General features: G+C 45.6%; 3 protein-coding genes across 5 annotated transcripts in view; all 3 read right to left on the minus strand.

Moving 5' to 3' along the window:
- Positions 1 to 712: 712 nt before the first annotated feature.
- Positions 713 to 21463, minus strand: LOC120032269 (thymidine phosphorylase-like). 3 transcript variants are annotated; one of them, XM_038978283.1, is made up of 12 exons: positions 6575 to 6687; positions 6206 to 6267; positions 5671 to 5769; positions 5065 to 5241; positions 4084 to 4286; positions 3849 to 3947; positions 3362 to 3491; positions 3159 to 3277; positions 2796 to 2958; positions 2262 to 2489; positions 1977 to 2117; positions 713 to 1776 (listed from the first exon to the last, which is right to left on the minus strand). In XM_038978283.1, exons 4-12 carry the CDS (start codon positions 5201 to 5203, stop codon positions 1637 to 1639), a joined length of 1362 nt encoding a protein of 453 aa, XP_038834211.1. In that variant the 5' UTR covers positions 5204 to 5241; positions 5671 to 5769; positions 6206 to 6267; positions 6575 to 6687; the 3' UTR covers positions 713 to 1636. The 3 variants fall into 3 exon arrangements, with proteins under 3 accessions (XP_038834211.1, XP_038834212.1, XP_038834213.1); XM_038978284.1 differs by lacking the exon at positions 6206 to 6267 and having other exon boundaries at positions 6575 to 6593; XM_038978285.1 differs by lacking the exons at positions 5671 to 5769; positions 6206 to 6267; positions 6575 to 6687 and adding an exon at positions 21353 to 21463.
- Positions 15688 to 21467, minus strand: LOC120032270 (thymidine phosphorylase-like). The gene is made up of 10 exons (XM_038978286.1): positions 21353 to 21467; positions 20281 to 20457; positions 19651 to 19853; positions 19468 to 19566; positions 18209 to 18338; positions 18006 to 18124; positions 17643 to 17805; positions 17183 to 17410; positions 16958 to 17098; positions 15688 to 16749 (listed from the first exon to the last, which is right to left on the minus strand). The coding sequence occupies exons 2-10, from the start codon at positions 20417 to 20419 to the stop codon at positions 16610 to 16612; spliced, it is 1362 nt and encodes a 453-aa protein (XP_038834214.1). The 5' UTR covers positions 20420 to 20457; positions 21353 to 21467; the 3' UTR covers positions 15688 to 16609.
- Positions 21468 to 22103: 636 nt separating this feature from the next.
- Positions 22104 to 23818, minus strand: part of si:ch73-139j3.4 (CD82 antigen) — a 5254-nt gene continuing 3539 nt past the window's right edge. Inside the window, exons 6-8 of the mRNA XM_038978287.1 lie at positions 23618 to 23788; positions 23410 to 23493; positions 22104 to 23136 (exon numbers count right to left, since the gene is read on the minus strand). Coding sequence (XP_038834215.1) covers positions 22801 to 23136; positions 23410 to 23493; positions 23618 to 23788 — 591 coding nt within the window. The 3' untranslated portion in view covers positions 22104 to 22800. The remainder of the gene's footprint in view (positions 23137 to 23409; positions 23494 to 23617; positions 23789 to 23818) is intronic.

Below are 23818 nucleotides of genomic sequence, written 5' to 3' on the forward strand. Positions count from 1 at the left end.
AGGCTATGTGCCATCAAACAAAGTTAACTTCCCACAAAGACAGGTGGAAAAAAGGGCTACCTAAGTATGGTTCTCAATCAGAGACAACGATAGACAGCTGCCTCTGATTGAGAACCACACCCGGCCAAACACAAAGAAATAGAAAACATAGAAATAAAGAAACTAGAATGCCCACCCTAGTCACACCCTGGCCTAACCAAAATAGAGAATAAAAGCCTTTCTATGGCCAGGGCGTGACAGTCACATACACATATTTAACAGATATGTGTATGTGAGTGAGTAGTGAAATGCTTGTGTTCATATCTCCAACAGTGCAGTAATATCTCCTTTCTTTCTGTGCCACCAAATGTTTGCATAATATGAAAGTTACCAGGTTGTTAGGGCCATACGGGTCAAACATTTTGTTCTTATATTTTATTATAATAGAGATGTGTGGACATGTGTATTCATATTTAAAAGCAATGTGGAAAGTAGTATCGTTGTTCTTTTGGAAGAATCTGTTGAGTTCATGCTGAGACAAACCAAAAAGGAAAATCCCTACACACACACTAATGAAACTGTCAGTGAAACTGATATAACACAGTCAGCTGTCAATCAACATTTGTCTTGGGTTACTGTGTGTGTTTCTGGATAACAGTCCTGGATGAACTCTGACCTTCACGACAGGTGTGGTGGAAATTCTACCTTTAACTAATAATGAGGAGAGACAAAATCAATAATCAATCAAGGTATTACATTTATTAAAATTCCTATTATAATATGGAGGCTGGTCGCCCCGCCCACACAGGTGAGATGGAGTGAGAGCCTCCTGTACACAGAGTACAGGAGCGTTTATATAGTCAAGCTACCCCATGCAAGCATCTGCAAAACACGTGACCCAATGTATGTGTATGTGTGTGAGTGAGGGGGGGGACAACTGGGTAAAAATGTTTCCTCAGTATGTCGCAACTGAGTGAGGACAATATGGGCCAGGAAGACAAGAAGTCACTCCTGACATACTTCCTCTAACAGTAGCTCAACGGTTCCCCCCAAGTTGGGCAAGCTAGCGCCTTTGACTGTCGGCCCAGATGATGTATGGTCGTCCTGGTCACACACACACACACACAAAACATGAATCTTTCGCCCAGAAACAGGCTCCAGACAGAACAATAGCTCAATCATTGGTGTGCAGGATATAACCTTTACTCTGTCTCCAGTTAACTGAAGAGGAACCAGTCAGTTTCTGTCAAGTCTTGGCTGAGCTCCCAGACATCCTGGGGTCATTCTACACACCCAGAACAGTTAGAACAGGCCTCTATTAATGTGCACACACACACTTTTATATCTTATATGAGTTAGTTTCTTTAACCATCTCAAGCCCAATGCCGAGGCTTAAAGAAGGATATTTTAGTACACAAGCATTAGTAAGGTTTAACAGAAAATCCCCTCACACAGTTCCTGGAAACGGTTAACATCTATTCAGTCTCCACAGAATCATGTGACTTTATATGGGTGGTTCAGAGAGGACTTTGAGAGTGAAGAGCAGGAGACACAGGCCTTTAGTTCTGATCTATACATCCTTTAAAAATGAAACACTGAGATTCCCAAAAGCAGGTCATCTCCCAATCAAGCTTTAACATAGAGTGGATTTGTGTCACTATGGCAGTATGATTTCTGCCACTAGTGGCTGTGTGTGTAGCTGGTCGGCGGTCCCCAGTGTCAGCGCCCCTTGTAGACTGAGTCTCTGCTCTGCACTCAGCGCCGGAGTCTCGTAGTGGACACGCAGCCATGGCTGCCCTGGGGTCAGAGGGCAAAGGTCGAGTCAGATCAGGGTGACACTGACCCCTACACCCCTCACACCCTAACACACACACACACACACACACACACACACACACACACACACACACACACACACACACACACACACACACACACACACACACACACACACACACACACACACACACACACACACAGGGTCAGACAGTTCTCACCTTTCTCCACCTTCTGTCCCAAAGACACCAGAAGCTCCGCCCCCACGCTGTGATTGACAGGGTCTCCGGCCTTCGAACGTCCCGCCCCCAACCTGTGCAGCACCTGAGCAATGACCATGCCATCTATGTCCAGCACTGTCCCTGCAGACACCAAAAGACAAAGTCATGAAGTGTATACGTGTGAGTGCATCTGTGTGTGTGTGTGTGTGTGTGTGTGTGTGTGTGTGTGTGTGTGTGTGTGTGTGTGTGTGTGTGTGTGTGTGTGTGTGTGTGTGTGTGTGTTACCGAGGCCCTCTGTCTCCAGTTCTGGCTGGTAGTTTGCCCTTCTCAGGATGCTGTAGTAGTCTGCGTTGGTTGAACAGAGTGATGCAGCGATCTGACTGGTTACTCCCTGACCAATCATCATGTTCTGGAACTTTTCCAGGGCTGCACCATTCTGCAGGGTTTTAGAGATCACCTTTTTACCCTCCTCCAGGCTCCCTGCACGGCCAATCATCCACAACAGCAGCCCACCTACACACACACACACACACACACACACACACACACACACACACACACACACACACACACACACACACACACACACACACACACACACACACACACACACACACACACACACACACACAGAAGATTGACTTGAATTTGAAGGTAATGACTTAAGAATGACTTGGAACTTCCACAGCTTCTGTGTTTAGACTGTAGCTAAGCCCGAGCAGCACTGACATTCTAACTAGGTCTTGTTCTGCTTGGTTTTGGTCCAAAGGAACCAATTCACTGAGTTTGTGTGTCTGTGTGTCTGTGTGTATTCCTCACCCAGACTTGTGACCAGCTCCAGTATGTCGTCAGGGCCCCTCCCCTTTAGACACTCCAGGGACTCCATCACTTCCAGAGTGTTCCCCACACAGCGACCAATAGGACAGTTCATACGACTAAGCACCGCCCCCGTACGGATCCCCAAACTGTTCCCAACTGTCACCTGCAGGAGAGAATGGGGTCACGGTAAGGGTCAGGGGTCTGCTTTTTGTTATGTCCTTTCTATTCCACACTTGACAACCAGGTGAGTTCCTAACTAAATCAACAACCTTATTTGATCAATCAAGTACAAGGCAGGAGTGAAAACCCTCCAGACATTGAAACAAGAATGGGGTAAAGGTCAGGTGTCAGTGTTAGGGTTACCATGGACTGGGCCAGTGACTTGGCACTGCCCAGGTCTTTGTAGAGAGCTGCATTCCCAAACTTCACATCCAGAACCAACGCACTCAGAGACTCAGCACCCTTCTTAGAGATGATAGAGCCTGGAGAGGACACACACACTATTCACATGTTCATTTCTCTACTTTGAAAGGTAGTCCAGTTTGCTGTTGTTGTTGTTGGCAGACCTGTGATGAGTGGGAGGCTGTCGACTGTAGACGTAACGTCTCTCAGAGCGTACATGACCTTGTCAGCAGGCACCAGGTTATCTGTCTGTCCTACAATGCAACAGCCAACCTCCTCCAGGATTCGATGCAGCTGAGGATGGTGCCACAATATCACACGTTAATAACTTGAGAGAGACAGAGAGAGAGAGAGAGAGAGAGAGAGAGAGAGAGAGAGAGAGAGAGAGAGAGAGAGAAAGACAGAGAGAGAGAGAGAGAGAGAGAGAGAGAGAGAGACAGAGACAGAGAAAGAGAGAGAGAGAGAGAGAGAGACAGAGAGAGAGAGAGGCAGAGAGAGAGAGAGAGAGAGAGAGAGAGAGAGACAGAGAGAGAGAGAGAGAGAGAGAGAGAGAGAGAGAGAGAGAGGCAGAGAGAGAGACAGAGACAGAGACAGAGAGAGAGAGAGAGAGAGAGACAGAGAGAGAGAGAGAGAGAGAGAGAGAGAGAGTACCTGTTGTACTGACTGATAGACGTTATAACCAGGGATGGACTCCAGTTTGTCCAGCGTGCCGCCTGTGTGCGCCAGACCTCTGCCACTTATCATGGGTACCTATGGACACAGCTTCTGATAGTCACACACACACACACACACAGAAACACACACACACACACAAAGAAACACACACACACACACACACACAAAGAAACACACACACACACACACACAGGTGGATCCAGGCAGGTACCTTGCAGCCGCAGGCAGCCAGAGCAGGAGCCAGCACCAGGCTGATCTTGTCCCCCACTCCACCCGTCGAGTGTTTATCCACCATTAGCCCCTCCCACTCTGCCGGCCATGACATCACTTCCCCTGACAGCATCATCTCCTTCGTCAGTGCGTGAGTCTCCTCCGCTACCATTCCCTGCAGCCAGATTGCCATCAGCATGGCTCCTATACACACACACACACACACACACACACACACACACACACACACACACACACACACACACACACACACACACACACACACACACACACACACACACACACAATGAATCAATCAATCAAGTTTATTTTATATAGCCCTTCGTACATCAGCTAATATCTCGAAGTGCTGTACAGAAACCCAGCCTAAAACCCCAAACAGCAAGCAATGCAGGTGTAGAAGCACGGTGGCTAGGAAAAACACACACACATACACACATGCAGACACGCACGCACGCACGCACGCACTCACACGCACACACACACACACACACACACACACACACACACACACACACACACACACACACACACACACACACACACACACACACACACACACACACACACACAGACACACACACAGACAGACACATACACATACACATACACACACGCAGACACGCACTCACACACACAGGCACACACGCGCACACACACATGCACACACACACACACACACACACACACACACACATCAGATGAGAATTTCAACTGTAGAGTGCAGGTTTTGGCCTGAGCTTGACTATTGATACTCAGTCTAAAGTGTGTGGGGGTCTTCCTCTCTGCAGACCTATGGTCTACCATCTGCCTTGTCTGGCATCTCACCCACTGTGACTCTGTGATCTACCTGCACATCGCTGGATGGTGTGTGTGTGTGTGTGTGTGTGTGTGTGTGTGTGTGTGTGTGTGTGTGTGTGTGTGTGTGTGTGTGTGTGTGTGTGTGTGTGTGTGTGTGTACCAATCTGACTCTCTTGGATGGTCTTGTCCTTGACACCCTGTACGAAGTCTCGGATCTCCCCAGCGCTCAGCTGTTCACCGTTCCGTTTCTTGCGGATGTGCTCGGGGAAAGTGGCTGTGCTCTGCTCCTGGTGCGCCATCCCTGCAGCTGACTGATACACAGTGGACTGACACACAGCTGCATGTGACAAGTAGGAGAGGAAAGTACACGAGGGATTGTTTTAAATCACTAAACTATTGTGTGTCTGTGTATGTTTCAACAGAATATGCAGAATGAATACACTCCTGATCACGCGTAATTAGAGTTCACTCTCATAACTGCCACGTTGCGTTCCTTCTCTCCCTTTGCTTGTGGACTTCAATGTACAACACATCAGCTGTATGTGACCAGGCAAAACAACATTTCCAAGCCAAACCTCTACAAAAAACCTACATCTTTGTTACCATATTAGCTAAAGTAACGGCACACATCGTCAGCATAGTTAATAGAACTAACGCGTTAGTAAACCTGCTACAATCATGCAGTAACGTTAGTGTAACAGTCAGTTAATTAACAGTTACACAAGTGGGCCCCAGTGGCAATAAATTTGTAAAACCAAAATCTTACCTTGACTTAGAAGAGTTCTAGTGTTGTGTTGGAAAGTCTGTTTGAGCAGGGCGTTTCTGTTGGCTGAACTAGCCAGCTGGATTTGCCAGAAAAACGAAACTGAAAAAATATATATAATATTAAAAACAATAATAATCTCTCTTTCTTGATCTATTTCTCTCTTGCTTCTCCTTAATTTTGGAAGAAATTAATTTGTTCAAAACTGTTCAACTATTGTCTTTCTCTCTCAGAGTCAACTGCCCATATCATGGATTTCTGACCTTTCCTGTCCTTTCCTGGTGATAGGTCTCTTTTCTGCCATCTAGTGGACATTTTGCACTGTTGCCCTCAGCTATGTTTGGACCGTTATTGTCCACGTTTGCAGTGATCTAGTGTACTATGGAAATAGATGTCTCTCCTATTCTTGGCACTTTGCCCAGTCATATTTAATGTTAGAACTTCCTTTCTAGGCGTTCTGAGGATTCTAGCTTTGAGTTAAATGTGTTGATAACATATCTACAGTATTTCACTTTTTAATGTGTATAGTATTGCTTACTAGGTGTTGTCCAATGAATTCTGTAACCACTCCCTCTTCAAATCAGGGCTGATTGGAAAAATCTGTTCAAAAGAGGACATTGTATTATCATTTCTTTGTACTTCCTGAGGAAGGCCATGCAGCCGAAATTGCGTCTGAGTTTTAAAACTTTATTTTCATTGAACATGCCATACAAATAAAGGCATTTTAATTAATTGTATGAAGAGTGCCTTGGTCCTCCTTTCTTTTTGATGACCAATTTACCCCTTTTACCAAAGAGCACCTTCTGTCTACCAAATTCTACTATTGTGTTCCTCAGCAGTGCTTCCCTTCCTCCTCTTCTATTCTACATGTGTCTATTAAGGTTTTCAAAACTTCAGAGTTTCCTACCTGCACCGGAACGCGGCTCCTGAGCACTGTCGTGTCTTCCAACCTTGACAACACACCGGTCAAATACCCCTCTCTGTCTGTCTGTCTGGATCGACTAGTGGCCAATGGGTGTGAGTGGTGGAGTGGGTCAGTTAGTCATTAACTACTACAGTGGTCACAACTCACCACGAATCAGAAAGGGAAACAGTCATTTTGACCTGAATACATCTGACCCTACCACATCCCCTCATCCCAATACCCTCACCCCTCCCCTTACCCTCACTCTTCTTCTTACCCTCACCCCTCCCCTTACCCTCACCCCCTTCACATCAAACCTATAATCCAGTATATTAACTCTATCCATTATCATCAATCTTTACCTGTCTTCCTCTACCTGTACCCTCCCTGATCCTTACATCTGACCCTGGTCTATACCTGTCTTCCTCTACCTGTACCCTCCCTGATCCTTACATCTGACCCTGGTCTATACCTGTCTTCCTCTACCTGTACCCTCCCTGATCCTTACATCTGACCCTGGTCTATACCTGTCTTCCTCTACCTGTACCCTCCCTGATCCTTACATCTGACCCTGGTCTATACCTGTCTTCCTCTACCTGTACCCTCCCTGATCCTTACATCTGACCCTGGTCTATACCTGTCTTCCTCTACCTGTACCCTCCCTGATCCTTACATCTGACCCTGGTCTATACCTGTCTTCCTCTACCTGTACCCTCCCTGATCCTTACATCTGACCCTGGTCTATACCTGTCTTCCTCTACCTGTACCCTCCCTGATCCTTACATCTGACCCTGGTCTATATCTGTCTTCCTCTACCTGTACCCTCCCTGATCCTTACATCTGACCCTGGTCTATACCTGTCTTCCTCTACCTGTACCCTCCCTGATCCTTACATCTGACCCTGGTCTATACCTGTCTTCCTCTACCTGTACCCTCCCTGATCCTTACATCTGACCCTGGTCTATAGCTGTCTTCCTCTACCTGTACCCTCCCTGATCCTTACATCTGACCCTGGTCTATACCCGTCTTCCTCTACCTGTACCCTCCCTGATCCTTACATCTGACCCTGGTCTTTACCTGTCTTCCTCTACCTGTACCCTCCCTGATCCATACATCTGACCCTGGTCTATACCTGTCTTCCTCTACCTGTACCCTCCCTGATCCTTACATCTGACCCTGGTCTATACCTGTCTTCCTCTACCTGTACCCTCCCTGATCCTTACATCTGACCCTGGTCTATACCTGTCTTCCTCTACCTGTACCCTCCCTGATCCTTACATCTGACCCTGGTCTATACCTGTCTTCCTCTACCTGTACCCTCCCTGATCCTTACATCTGACCCTGGTCTATACCTGTCTTCCTCTACCTGTACCCTCCCTGATCCTTACATCTGACCCTGGTCTATACCTGTCTTCCTCTACCTGTACCCTCCCTGATCCTTACATCTGACCCTGGTCTATACCTGTCTTCCTCTACCTGTACCCTCCCTGATCCTTACATCTGACCCTGGTCTATACCTGTCTTCCTCTACCTGTACCCTCCCTGATCCTTACATCTGACCCTGGTCTATACCTGTCTTCCTCTACCTGTACCCTCCCTGATCCATACATCTGACCCTGGTCTATACCTGTCTTCCTCTACCTGTACCCTCCCTGATCCTTACATCTGACCCTGGTCTATACCTGTCTTCCTCTACCTGTACCCTCCCTGATCCTTACATCTGACCCTGGTCTATACCTGTCTTCCTCTACCTGTACCCTCCCTGATCCTTACATCTGACCCTGGTCTATACCTGTCTTCCTCTACCTGTACCCTCCCTGATCCTTACATCTGACCCTGGTCTATACCTGTCTTCCTCTACCTATACCCTCCCTGATCATTACATCTGACCCTGGTCTATACCTGTCTTCCTCTACCTGTACCCTCCCTGATCCTTACATCTGACCCTGGTCTATACCTGTCTTCTTCTACCTGTACCCTCCCTGATCCTTACATCTGACCCTGGTCTATACCTGTCTTCTTCTACCTGTACCCTCCCTGATCCTTACATCTGACCCTGGTCTATACCTGTCTTCCTCTACCTGTACCCTCCCTGATCCTTACATCTGACCCTGGTCTATACCTGTCTTCTTCTACCTGTACCCTCCCTGATCCTTACATCTGACCCTGGTCTATACCTGTCTTCCTCTACCTGTACCCTCCCTGATCCATACATCTGACCCTGGTCTATACCTGTACCCTCCCTGATCCTTACATGTGACCCTGGTCTATACCTGTCTTCCTCTACCTGTACCCTCCCAGATCCTTACATCTGACCCTGGTCTATACCTGTCTTCCTCTACCTGTACCCTCCCTGATCCTTACATCTGACCCTGGTCTATACCTGTCTTCCTCTACCTGTACCCTCCCTGATCCTTACATCTGACCCTGGTCTATACCTGTCTTCCTCTTCCTGTACCCTCCCTGATCCTTACATCTGACCCTGGTCTATACCTGTCTTCCTCTACCTGTACCCTCCCTGATCCATACATCTGACCCTGGTCTATACCTGTACCCTCCCTGATCCATACATCTGACCCTGGTCTATACCTGTCTTCCTCTGAAAGCACTGAACTGAGCATTTAGAGTTTGAGCAATTCCAGTGGCGGCTGGTGGGAGGAGCTACAGGAGGACGTGCTCATTGTAATGGCTGGAATGGAATTGATGGAATGGTATCAAACATATGGAAGCCACGTTTGACTCCGTTCCAAATATTCCTTTCCAGCCATTACAATGAGCCCATCCTCCTATTGCTCCTCCCACCAGCCTCCACTGAGCAATTCAATGTTAGCGCCCAAAGTGTCTTCAGTCATACAGAAACACTCTGGTCCTGCTTAGCGGTGGTAGGAATGGTTTGGTCCGAAGTCGGCCTGGTGTTGGTCATCAGAGTAGGCTTGTCTTGGTTCAGGAAGGCAATGACTTGTTCTGGGTAGGCGAGGTTTGTATGTGCGTAGGCCTGGTTTGGTTCAGGATAGGCCTGGTTTGGTTCAGGATAGGCATGGTTTTGGTCAGGGTAGTCCGGGTCATCAAGGAAGTCAGGGTTTGGTTCACAATGGTCCTCAGAGCGAATCAGTTGACTAACATTTCTCAGCTTGGCTTTCTGACCAACAGGCTGGTACAGATACACAGCCACTATAAACTGGAGGACATGTTTAACATCAACAACAAACTGGAAAACCTGTCGATCAAGACAAATGTGAACAGCTGAATAATGTGTGTGTGTCTGTGTTCATGTGGCAGTGTGTGTGTGTGTGTGTGTGTGTGTGTGTGTGTGTGTGTGTGTGTGTGTGTGTGTGTGTGTGTGTGTGTGTGTGTGTGTGTGTGTGTGTGTGTGTGTGTGTGTGTGTGTGTGTGTGTGTGTGTGTGTGTTACCTGAATGTTTAGCAGGACATTCTAACCAAGTGAGAGAGACTTTGTCATTTCTTCAAACGATCATCTTTATTTAATAAGAATTGCAATAATGAAGCTGGTCGACCCCACACTCTTGAGTGTAAGGCCGAGAGCTCAATGATACAGAAAAAACAGAGGTCCTATATAGCAGACCTAAAAATGCTTAGTCATGGCTGGTTGCACCCCTCCCATGCAGATCGGGGCATCATAAGCTACCTTGGGTTCATCTTGTGGTAATGTTCACCCAGTGTTGTTTCCCCGTACTCTGGCTTAGTTTCTCAGAAGCAAAGATGATTAGAAACAAATAGGGGTTTATTCTACTTCTCAGGCTATCTCTATCTCGGCTCACACCATGTCCTTGACGATACCCACAGACCAGCTGCAGGGAGCTAGAGGGGAACCATCCCTTTACAGAAGCACAGCATTTGTAGTTATGGAAATCTCTTACTATTGTTAAGCATATAATTCAACAATCAATATTCAACAAAGCAGGTAAATACGTAATATTTCACTTACAGTTTTCACACATCAAAGTTCCTGTAGATTGTTAAAACAGGCTGTCACATACTACAGTCGAAACCAAAAGGCTCTTATCTGTATGCCCAGACCCATGACTAAGTCACACAAGACAAGCCTATACTAAAATATAACATTGGATAATTCTCCAAGTAAAAACAGCATAGTATGTTCAATTAAACAACATGGTAGGTAACTCAATAATTTCCTCCATAATGGTTACATAAAACAGGTTACTTAACCTCTTTGGGCTGCAGGGGCAGTATTGAGTAGCCTGGATAAAAGGTGCCCATTTCAAACAGCCTCGTACTCAATTCTTGCTCGTACAATATGCATATTATTATTACTATTGGATAGAAAACACTCTTTAGTTTCTAAAACCGTTTGAATTATATCTGTGAGTAAAACAGAACTAATTTTGCAGCAAACTTCCTGACAGGAAGTGGAAAATCTGAAATCGATGCTCTGTTCTAGGGCCTGCCTATAAATGTGCTTGATATTTATTAGTATACATGCACTTCATACGCCTTCCACTAGATGTCAACAGGCAGTGAGAGAAGAAATGGAGTGTATAACATGATCTGAGGTCGAATAAAAGCTCTTGGCATGAGAGCTTTTATTTCCTGTTTTCTGGAACGTGCGAGAAGTGACCTGGTATTGCCTTCTGTAAAACTGTCATTATAGACGACTAATATCTCCGGCTTTGATTTTATTTGATACATGTGACAATATCATCGTAAAGTATGTTTTTTCAATATAGTTTTATTAGATTATTGACATTTTTTCGGGACGTTAGGCGTGTTGCTTTGTCTGCGTATGTTCAGGAAGGAGAGCTTCGCGCCACTTTGCTAGCTTTCCGTGCTAATTGACTGGAGAAGAGGACATTCTAAATCCAAACAACGATTGTTCTGGACAAAGGACCCCTTGTACAACATTCTGATGGAAGATCATCAAAAGTAGGACCCATTTTATGATGCTATTTCATATATCTGTCGAACATGTGAACTAGTAGTTTGCGCCCAGATTTTGGGCACGCTCTCGCCATAACGTAAACTGCATGTCGTAATGAAGTTATTTTTAGAATTCTAACACGGCGATTGCATTAAGAACTAGTGTATCTATCATTTCCTATACAACATGTATTTTTTAGTAATGTTTATGAATAGTTATTTGGTCAGAATATGTGAGTGTCAGAAAAATATCCGGACGTTGTGGGAAAAAGATGCTACATTAGCACAATGTATAACCACTGATTTCAGCTCTAAATATGCACATTTTCGAACAAAACATAAGTGTATGTATAACCTGATGTTATAGGACTGTCATCTGATGAAGCTTATCAAGGTTAGTCAAAAATTATATATCTTTTGCTGGTTTGTTACGATCGCTAACTTTTGCTGCTGGTAAATGGCTTGTGTTTCTGGCTATTGTGGTAAGCTAATATAATGCTATATTGTGTTTTCGCTGTAAAACACTTAAGAAATCGGAAATATTGGCTGGAATCACAAGATGCCTGTCTTTCATTTGCTGTACAACATGTATTTTTCAGAAATGTTTTATGATGAGTATTTAGGTATTTGACGTTGGTGTCTGTAATTACTCTGGCTGCTTCGGTGCTATTTCTGACGGTAGCTGTGATGGTAGCTGCAATGTAAAACTGATTTATAGCTCAAATATGCAAATTTTTCGAACAAAACATAGATTTATTGAATAACATGTTATAAGACTGTCATCTGATGAAGTTGTTTCTTGGTTAGTTTGGTTGGTTCTTGGTTAGTTAGGTTGGCTTTGTGCATGCTACCTGTGCTGTGAAAAATGTCTGTCCTTTTTTGTATTTGGTGGTGAGCTAACATAAATATACGTGCTGTTTTCGCTGTAAAACATTTTAAAAATCGGACATGTTGGTTGGATTCACAAGATGTTTATCTTTCATTTGCTGTATTGGACTTGTTAATGTGTGAAAGTTAAATATTTCTCAAAAATATTTTTTGAATTTCGCGCTCTGCCTTTTCAGTGGAATGTGGGAGGAGTTCCGCTAGCGGAACCCCGGTGCCAGACAGGTTAATGTGTGAAAGTTAAATATTTCTAAAGAATATATTTTGAATTTCGCGCCCTGCACTTGAAGTGGCTGTTGTGATATTGTGCCCGGCTTCGGGCTTGCAGCCCAAAGAAGTTAAGGCAAAAACTAAAGCAGGGTGGTTGGTCGGGGTGGATGAGTGGGCATATAACACGAACTTCTAGCAACCCCAAGGTTGAGTGTTTGAATCTCATCACAGAAAACTTTAGCATTTTAGCTAATTAGCAACATTGTAACTACTTTTTAGCTACGTTGGAACTACTTATCAAGTTAGCTAACCCTTCCCCTAACCCTTTTAGCTAACCCTTCCACTAACCTTAACCCCTAGAGCTAGTTAGCGTTAGCCACCTAGCTGTTAGCAACAACAAATTGTAATTCGTGACATATGATACGTTTAACAAATTTCAAACATATCGTACGAATTGTAAATTCAAAATGGATAATGGAGATCCACAAATTCAGATACCGTACGAAACGTAACATATCATAGTAAATGGAGTGTTTTGGTTTATATACACACAAAAGAATACGAAATGCTCTGAGACCATGTTGAGAAAACCAGGCACAGCTCATCACCCGTCTAACACCATCCCTACAGTGAAGCGCGTTGGCAGCATCATGCTATGGGGATGCTTTTCAGCGGCATGGACTGGGAGACTGGCAAGGATAGAGGGAACAATGAATGGATCCAAATACAGGCAAATCCTGAATGAGAACCTGCTTCAGAGTGCAAACGACTTTAGACTGAGGCAACGATTTACGTTCCAACAGGACAATGACCCCAAGCATACAGCCAAAGAAATGCTGGAATGACTTCAGAACAGGAATGTGAAAGTCCTTGAGTGGCCTAGCCAAAGCCTAGACTTGAACCCATTGAAAATCTGTGGATTGAAGGACTTGAAGATTGCTGTTTTTCGCCGCTCCCCATCTAATTTAACCTGTTAGTGTGTAGGGGGCGCTATTTTCACTTTGGGAAAAAATCGTGCCCAAATGAAACGGCCTTGTACTCTATTCTAGATCGTACAATATGCATATTATTATTACTATTGGATAGAAAACACCGTCAAGTTTCTAAAACTGTTTGAATTATATCTGTGAGTAAAACAGAACTCATTTTGCAGCAAACTTCCAGACAGGAAGTGAAAAATCTGAAATCAAGGCTCTGTTCCAGGGCCTGCCTATTCAACTGGCTTATATCTATCGATATACATGCACTTCATACGCCTTCCACTAGATGTCAACAGGCAGTGGAAGGTGAAATGGGGTGTCTAGCTTGATCTGAGGTCGAACAAGAGCTTTTGGAGTGACAGGTCTGGAAATTTCATTGTCTTCGAAGGCGCAAGAAGGAACCCCAGATTGCCTTCTGAAAAGCGTTCGGTATACACGGCTAATATCTCCGGCTCTGATTTTATTTGATACATGTGACAATATCATCGTAAAGTATGTTTTTTCAACCGAGTTTTATCAGATTATTCAACGTTTATCGGGACTTTTGGAGTTTTTCGTTGTTTGCGTCGAGAGAAGATGGACATGTTCGCGCCACTTGGCTAGCTAAGGTTGCTAATTCGACAGGAGAAAAGGACATTCTAAAACCAAACAACGATTTATTCTAGACCAAGGACTCCTTGTACAAGATTCTGATGGAAGCTCAACAAAAGTAAGAACAATTTATGATGTTATTTCGTATTTTGTGTGAAATGTTTAGTCCTATTCTCCGCCCTTTTAGCGGGCGCTGTCTCGCAATAACGCAAGCTGTATGTCGTACTAAAGTTATTTTTAAAAATCTAACACATCGGTTGCATTAAGAACCAGTGTATCTTTCATTTGCCATACAACAAGTATTTTTATGTAAAGTTTATGATGAGTTATTTGGTCAGATTAGGTGACGGGCGTCTGAAGAAGAGGACCAAGGTGCAGCGTGGTGAGCGTACATACTTTTAATAGTAGATGTCGCCAACAAAACAATAAACAATACCAAAACAAACCGTGAAGCTTAAGGCTATGTGCCATCAAACAAAGTTAACTTCCCACAAAGACAGGTGGAAAAAAGGGCTACCTAAGTATGTGTAACGAACGTCGTCGGGAGAAGGAGAAGAGGACCAAGGTGCAGCGTGGTGAGCGTACATACTTTTAATAGTAGATGTCGCCAACAAAACAATAAACAATACCAAAACAAACCGTGAAGCTTAAGGCTATGTGCCATCAAACAAAGTTAACTTCCCACAAAGACAGGTGGAAAAAAGGGCTACCTAAGTATGTGTAACGAACGTCGTCGGGAGAAGGAGAAGAGGACCAAGGTGCAGCGTGGTGAGCGTACATACTTTTAATAGTAGATGTCGCCAACAAAACAATAAACAATACCAAAACAAACTGTGAAGCTTAAGGCTATGTGCCATCAAACAAAGTTAACTTCCCACAAAGACAGGTGGAAAAAAGGGCTACCTAAGTATGGTTCTCAATCAGAGACAACGATAGACAGCTGCCTCTGATTGAGAACCACACCCGGCCAAACACAAAGAAATAGAAAACATAGAAATAAAGAAACTAGAATGCCCACCCTAGTCACACCCTGGCCTAACCAAAATAGAGAATAAAAGCCTTTCTATGGCCAGGGCGTGACAGTCACATACACATATTTAACAGATATGTGTATGTGAGTGAGTAGTGAAATGCTTGTGTTCATATCTCCAACAGTGCAGTAATATCTCCTTTCTTTCTGTGCCACCAAATGTTTGCATAATATGAAAGTTACCAGGTTGTTAGGGCCATACGGGTCAAACATTTTGTTCTTATATTTTATTATAATAGAGATGTGTGGACATGTGTATTCATATTTAAAAGCAATGTGGAAAGTAGTATCGTTGTTCTTTTGGAAGAATCTGTTGAGTTCATGCTGAGACAAACCAAAAAGGAAAATCCCTACACACACACTAATGAAACTGTCAGTGAAACTGATATAACACAGTTAGCTGTCAATCAACATTTGTCTTGGGTTACTGTGTGTGTTTCTGGATAACAGTCCTGGATGAACTTTGACCTTCACGACAGGTGTGGTGGAAATTCTACCTTTAACTAATAATGAGGAGAGACAAAATCAATAATCAATCAAGGTATTACATTTATTAAAATTCCTATTATAATATGGAGGCTGGTCGCCCCGCCCACACAGGTGAGATGGAGTGAGAGCCTCCTGTACACAGAGTACAGGAGTGTTTATATAGTCAAGCTACCCCATGCAAGCATCTGCAAAACACGTGACCCAATGTATGTGTATGTGTGTGAGTGAGGGGGGGGACAACTGGGTAAAAATGTTTCCTCAGTATGTCGCAACTGAGTGAGGACAATATGGGCCAGGAAGACAAGAAGTCACTCCTGACATACTTCCTCTAACAGTAGCTCAACGGTTCCCCCCAAGTTGGGCAAGCTAGCGCCTTTGACTGTCGGCCCAGATGATGTATGGCCATACTGGTCACACACACACATACAACACATGAATCTTTCGCCCAGAAACAGGCTCCAGACAGAACAATAGCTCAATAATTGGTGTGCAGGATATAACATTTACTCTGTCTCCAGTTAACTGAAGAGGAACCAGTCAGTTTCTGTCAAGTCTTGGCTGATCTCCCAGACATCATGGGGTCATTCTACACACCCAGACGAGTTAGAACGGGCCTCTATTAATGTGCACACACACACTTTTATATCTTATATGAGTTAGTTTCTTTAACCATCTCAAGCCCAATGCCGAGGCTTAAAGAAGGATATTTTAGTACACAAGCATTAGTAAGGTTTAACAGAAAATCCCCTCACACAGTTCCTGGAAGCGGTTAACATCTATTCAGTCTCCACAGAATCATGTGACTTTATATGGGTGGTTCAGAGAGGACTTTGAGAGTGAAGAGCAGGAGACACAGGCCTTTAGTTCTGATCTATACATCCTTTAAAAATTAAACACTGAGATTCCCAAAGGCAGGTCATCTCCCAATCAAGCTTTAACATAGAGTGGATTTGTGTCTCTATGGCAGTATGATTTCTGCCACTAGTGGCTGTGTGTGTAAATGGTCGGCGGTCCCCAGTGTCAGCGCCCCTTGTAGACTGAGTCTCTGCTCTGCACTCAGCGCCGGAGTCTCGTAGTGGACACGCAGCCATGGCTGCCCTGGGGTCAGAGGGCAAAGGTCGAGTCAGATCAGGGTGACACTGACCCCTACACCCCTCACACCCTGACTAACACACACACACACACACACACACACACACACACACACACACACACACACACACACACACACACACACACACACACACACACACACACACACACACACACACACACACACACACACACAGGGTCAGAGAGTTCTCACCTTTCTCCACCTTCTGTCCCAAAGACACCAGAAGCTCCGCCCCCACGCTGTGATTGACAGGGTCTCCGGCCTTCGAACGTCCCGCCCCCAACCTGTGCAGCACCTGAGCAATGACCATGCCATCTATGTCCAGCACTGTCCCTGCAGACACCAAAAGACAAAGTCATGCAGTGTGAGCGGGTGTGCATTTGTGTATCTGTACCTGTGTGAGTGTGTGTGTGTTACCGTGGCCCTGTGTCTCCAGTTCTGTCTGGTAGTGTGCCCTTCTCAAGATGCTGTAGTAGTCTGCGTTGGTTGAACAGAGTGATGCAGCGATCTGACTGGTTACTCCCTGACCAATCATCATGTTCTGGAACTTTTCCAGGGCTGCACCATTCTGCAGGGTTTTAGAGATCACCTTTTTACCCTCCTCCAGGCTCCCTGCACGGCCAATCATCCACAACAGCAGCCCACCTACACACACACACACAGACACAGACATACACACACACACACACAGAAGATTGACTTGAATTTGAAGGTAATGACTTAAGAATGACTTGGAACTTCCACAGCTTCTGTGTTTAGACTGTAGCTAAGCCCGAGCAGCACTGACATTCTAACTAGGTCTTGTTCTGCTTGGTTTTGGTCCAAAGGAACCAATTCACTGAGTTTGTGTGTCTGTGTGTCTGTGTGTATTCCTCACCCAGACTTGTGACCAGCTCCAGTATGTCGTCGGGGCCCCTCCCCTTTAGACACTCCAGGGACTCCATCACTTCCAGAGTGTTCCCCACACAGCGACCAATAGGACAGTTCATACGACTAAGCACCGCCCCCGTACGGATCCCCAAACTGTTCCCAACTGTCACCTGCAGGAGAGAATGGGGTCACGGTAAGGGTCAGGGGTCTGCTTTTTGTTATGTCCTTTCTATTCCACACTTGACAACCAGGTGAGTTCCTAACTAAATCAACAACCTTATTTGATCAATCAAGTACAAGGCAGGAGTGAAAACCCTCCAGACATTGAAACAAGAATGGGGTAAAGGTCAGGTGTCAGTGTTAGGGTTACCATGGACTGGGCCAGTGACTTGGCACTGCCCAGGTCTTTGTAGAGAGCTGCATTCCCAAACTTCACATCCAGAACCAACGCACTCAGAGACTCAGCACCCTTCTTAGAGATGATAGAGCCTGGAGAGGACACACACACTATTCACATGTTCATTTCTCTACTTTGAAAGGTAGTCCAGTTTGCTGTTGTTGTTGTTGGCAGACCTGTGATGAGTGGGAGGCTGTCGACTGTAGACGTAACGTCTCTCAGAGCGTACATGACCTTGTCAGCAGGCACCAGGTTATCTGTCTGTCCTACAATGCAACAGCCAACCTCCTCCAGGATTCGATGCAGCTGAGGATGGTGCCACAAGATCACACGTTAATAACTTGTAAATGAGAGAGAGAGAGAGAGAGAGAGAGCGAGAGCGAGAGAGAGAGCGAGAGCGAGAGAGAGAGCGAGAGAGAGAGAGAGAGAGACGAGAAAGAGAGAGAGAGACGAGAAAGAGAGAGAGAGAGAGAGAGAGAGAGAGAGAGAGAGAGAGAGAGGCAGAGAGGCAGAGAGAGAGAGAGAGAGAGAGAGAGAGAGAGAGACAAGAGAGAGAGAGAGAGACAAGAGAGAGAGAGAGAGACAAGAGAGAGAGAGAGAGACAAGAGAGAGAGAGAGAGAGAGAGAGAGAGAGAGAGAGAGAGAGAGAGAGAGAGAGAGAGAGAGAGAGAGAGAGAGAGAGAGAGAGAGAGCGAGAGAGAGAGAGCGAGAGAGACAGAGAGAGAGAGAGAGAGAGAGAGAGAGAGAGAGAGAGCGAGAGAGAGAGAGCGAGAGAGACAGAGAGAGAGAGAGAGACAAAGAGAGAGAGAGAGAGAGAGACAAAGAGAGAGAGAGAGAGAGAGACAAAGAGAGAGAGAGAGACAGAGAGAGAGAGAGAGTGAGAGAGAGAGAGAGAGAGAGAGAGAGAGAGAGAGAGAGAGAGGCAGAGAGGCAGAGAGAGAGTGAGAGAGAGAGAGAGAGACAGAGAGACAGAGAGAGAGAGAGACAGAGAGAGAGGGTGAGAGAGAGAGAGAGAGAGAGAGAGAGAGAGAGAGAGAGAGAGAGAGAGACAGAGAGAGAGAGAGAGAGAGAGAGACAAAGAGAGAGACAGAGAGAGAGAGAGAGAGAGAGAGAGAGACAAAGAGAGAGAGAGTGAGAGAGAGAGAGAGAGAGAGAGCGAGAGAGACAGAGAGAGAGAGAGAGACAAAGAGAGAGAGAGAGAGAGACAAAGAGAGAGAGAGAGAGAGAGACAAAGAGAGAGAGAGAGACAGAGAGAGAGAGAGAGAGAGAGAGAGAGAGAGAGAGAGAGAGAGAGAGAGAGAGGCAGAGAGGCAGAGAGAGAGTGAGAGAGAGAGAGAGACAGAGAGACAGAGAGAGAGAGAGACAGAGAGAGAGAGAGAGAGAGAGAGAGAGAGAGAGAGAGAGAGAGAGACAGAGAGAGAGAGAGAGAGAGTACCTGTTGTACTGACTGATAGACGTTATAACCAGGGATGGACTCCAGTTTGTCCAGCGTGCCGCCTGTGTGCGCCAGACCTCTGCCACTTATCATGGGTACCTATGGACACAGCTTCTGATAGTCACACACACACACACAGACACACACAGAAACACACACACACAGGTGGATCCAGGCAGGTACCTTACAGCCGCAGGCAGCCAGAGCAGGAGCCAGCACCAGGCTGATCTTGTCCCCCACTCCACCCGTCGAGTGTTTATCCACCATTAGCCCCTCCCACTCTGCCGGCCATGACATCACTTCCCCTGACATCATCATCTCCTTCGTCAGTGCGAGAGTCTCCTCCGCTACCATTCCCTGCAGCCAGATTGCCATCAGCATGGCTCCTATACACACACACACACACACACACACACACACACACACACACACACACACACACACACACACACACACACACACACACACACACACACACACACACACACACACACACACACACACACATCAGATCAGAATTTCAACTGTAGAGTGCAGGTTTTGGCCTGAGCTTGACTATTGATACTCAGTCTAAAGTGTGTGTGGGTCTTCCTCTCTGCAGACCTATGGTCTACCATCTGCCTTGTCTGGCATCTCACCCACTGTGACTCTGTGATCTACCTGCACGTAGCACAATGGTGTGTGTGTGTGTGTGTGTGTGTGTGCGCGCGCGTGTGTGTGTGCGCGCGCGCGTGTGTGTGCGCGCGCGCGCGTGTGTGTGTGTGTGTGTGTGTGTGTGTGTGTGTGTGTGTGTGTGTGTGTGTGTGTGTGTACCAATCTGACTCTCTTGGATGGTCTTGTCCTTGACACCCTGTACGAAGTCTCGGATCTCCCCAGCGCTCAGCTGTTCACCGTTCCGTTTCTTGCGGATGTGCTCGGGGAAAGTGGCTGTGCTCTGCTCCTGGTGCGCCATCCCTGCAGCTGACTGATACACAGCGGACTGACACACAGCTGCATGTGACAAGTAGGAGAGGAAAGTACACGAGGGATTGTTTTAAATCACTAAACTATTGTGTGTCTGTGTATGTTTCAACAGAATATGCAGAATGAATACACTCCTGATCACGTGTAAATAGAGTTCACTCTCATAACTGCCACGTTGCGTTCCTTCTCTCCCTTTGCTTGTGGACTTCAATGTACAACACATCAGCTGTATGTGACCAGGCAAAACAACATTTCCAAGCCAAACCTCTACAAAAAACCTACATATTTGTTACCATATTAGCTAAAGTAACGGCACACATCGTCAGCATAGTTAATAGAACTAACGCGTTAGTAAACCTGCTACAATCATGCAGTAACGTTAGTGTAACAGTCAGTTAACAGTTACACAAGTGGGCCCCAGTGGCAATAAATTAGTAATACCTAAATCTAATCTTGAATTAGAAGAGTTCCAGTGCTGTGTTGGAAAGTCTGAGCAGGGCGTTTCTGTTGGCTGAACTAGCCAGCTGTATTTGCTAGATAAACGAAAATGAAAGTGAAAAAAGGGGGGAAAATGCTTAATAATCTCTCTCTCTTGCTCTATGTCTCTCTTGCTTCTACTTCATTTTGTAAGAAATTAATTTGTTCAAAACTGTTCAACTATTTTCTTTCTCTCTCTCTGAGTCAACTGCCCATATCATGGATTTCTCAATGGAAACAAAGCCATACAAATAAAGGCATTTTAATTAATTGTATGAAGAGTGCCTTGGTCCTCCTTTCTTTTTGATGACCAATTTACCCCTTTTACCAACGAGCACCTTCTGTCTACCAAATTCTACTATTGTGTTCCTCAGCAGTGCTTCCCTTCCTCCTCTTCTATTCTACATGTGTCTGTTAAGGTTTTCTTAACTTCAGAGTTTCCTACCTGCACCAGAATGCTGCTCCTGAACACTGTCGTGTCTTCCAACCTTGAGGACACACCGGCCAAATACCCCTCTCTGTCTGTCTGTATGGATGGACTAGTGGCCAATGGGTGTGAGTGGTGGAGTGAGTCAGTTAGTCATTAACTACTACAGTAGTCACAACCCATCACGAGTCAGAAAGGGAAACAGTCATTTTGACGTAAATATATCTGACCCTACCACATCCCCTCATCCCAATACCCTCACCCTTCTTCTTTCCCTCACCCTTCCCCTTACCCCCCTCCCTTAACCTCACCTGTCTTCCTCTACCTGTACCCTCCCTGATCCTTACATCTGACCCTGGTCTATACCTGTCTTCCTCTACCTGTACCCTCCCTGATCCTTACATCTGACCCTGGTCTATACCTGTCTTCCTCTACCTGTACCCTCCCTGATCCTTACATCTGACCCTGGTCTATACCTGTCTTCCTCTACCTGTACCCTCCCTGATCCTTACATCTGACCCTGGTCTATACCTGTCTTCCTCTACCTGTACCCTCCCTAGTCCGAACCTAACATCTGACATGTCTTCCCTCATGCCTTAATACATGGGTTTCACTCAAATATGGAACCTAATCAAAGCATTTCATAGGTCTGTACCAATATCATCACTTACGCCACATCTCACAAACAGAATGCTACTCTGTATGTATAAAACTCACCTGTGTCACTCAAGATAACCAGAAGAGGGTGCCATTGTAAAGAATCAAGAAATCCCATTTTGAAGATTTTAATGCGTAATTTACAGACAGCCAATCACTTATCACCAATGTCAGGCATCACTCAATGATTGCACTATGAAACTCAATGAAATATTTCAAGGCTGTTACCGCTGTTCGTCTGCAGGCACAACAACCTTGTGAAATGTAAAGGGATTCAGAAGTTGTTTCTATTGGTCAATGGTGGAGTCGGCTTGCAGTTTCAAAATGGTGGTACCTTTCTTTATGTCTACATTTCCAAGTAACCGTTCAGGCTGACCAGTACCGTACACAACTATTCACACAAGGTGAGGTCCGGCTGACCAGTTAGGGCTGATCGGGTCATTAAGCCATAAACAGTAAAAAACAATAGAAACTAATGAACTAAGATTGTTCTCATTGTCAGCAGAAAACCCTCTTTAGTAGAAGGCCTGTGTGGCTGAAAGCACTGAACTGAGCATTTAGAGTTTGAGCAATTCCAGTGGCGGCTGGTGGCAGGAGCTACAGGAGGACGGGCTCATTGTAATGGCTGGAATGGAATTGATGGAATGGTATCAAACATATGGAAGCCACGTTTGACTCTGTTCCAATTATTCCATTCCAGCCATTACAATGAGCCCATCCTCCTATTGATCCTCCCACCAGCCTCCACTGAGCAATTCAATGTTAGCGCCCAAAGTGTCTTCAGTCATACAGAAACACTCTGGTCCTGGTTAGCGGTGGTAGGAATGGTTTGGTCCGAAGTCGGCCTGGTGTTGGTCATCAGGGTAGGCAAGGATTTGTTCAGGGTAGGCAATGATTTGTTCAGGGTAGGCAAGGATTTGTTCCGGGTAGGCGAGGTTTGTATGTGCGTAGGCCTGGTTTGGTTCAGGATAGGCCTGGTTTGGTTCAGGATAGGCATGGTTTTGGTCAGGGTAGTCAGGGTCATCAAGGAAGTCAGGGTTTGGTTCACAATGTTCCTCAGAGCGAATCAGTTGACTAACATTTCTCAGCTTGGCTTTCTGACCAACAGTCTGGTACAGATACACAGCCACTATAAACTGGAGGACCTGTAACATCAACAACAACAAACTGGAAAACCTGTCGATTAAGACAAATGTGAACAGCTGAGTAGTGGGTATGTGCCTTTGTGCATGTGGCTTTGTGTGTCTGTGTGTGTCTGTGTGTGTCTTTGTGTGTGTGTCTGTGTGTGTCTTTGTGCATGTGGCTGTGTGTGTCTGTGTGTGTCTTTGTGTGTGTGTCTGTGTGTGTCTTTGTGCATGTGGCTGTGTGTGTCTGTGTGTGGCTGTGTGTGTCTGTGTGTGTCTGTGCGTGTGTGTTACCTGAATGATTAGCAGGCCCACTTCCATGCTCACTATTGTCAAAGTGTTCTCCTTCAGCCAGTTGGTGATTATGTCTACACATCTCTGTAAAAAAACACACACACACACACACACACTTGAAAATGTCAATACAGATGGGAGAAGTGTGTGTGCATGTGCGAGAAAGAGAGTGCGCGAGAGAGAGAGGGGAGAGAGAGAGAGACTGTACCTGTGGATGGATCTGTGTTCCATTTCCAAACAGCAGTGTGCTGAATCCTGAGACGGCAGGACAGTCCGTGGTGTTGAAACAGGAACAGGGGTACACCTCTATCAGACTGTTGTTCTTAATGAACATGTTGCTCTGCCAGTCATTAGGACTCTGCATACCACAGCAGTGCCCCTACACACACACACACACACACACACACAC

Source organism: Salvelinus namaycush, chromosome 38 (assembly GCF_016432855.1).
Source record: "Salvelinus namaycush isolate Seneca chromosome 38, SaNama_1.0, whole genome shotgun sequence".
NCBI classification, from domain to species: Eukaryota; Metazoa; Chordata; class Actinopteri; order Salmoniformes; family Salmonidae; genus Salvelinus; species Salvelinus namaycush.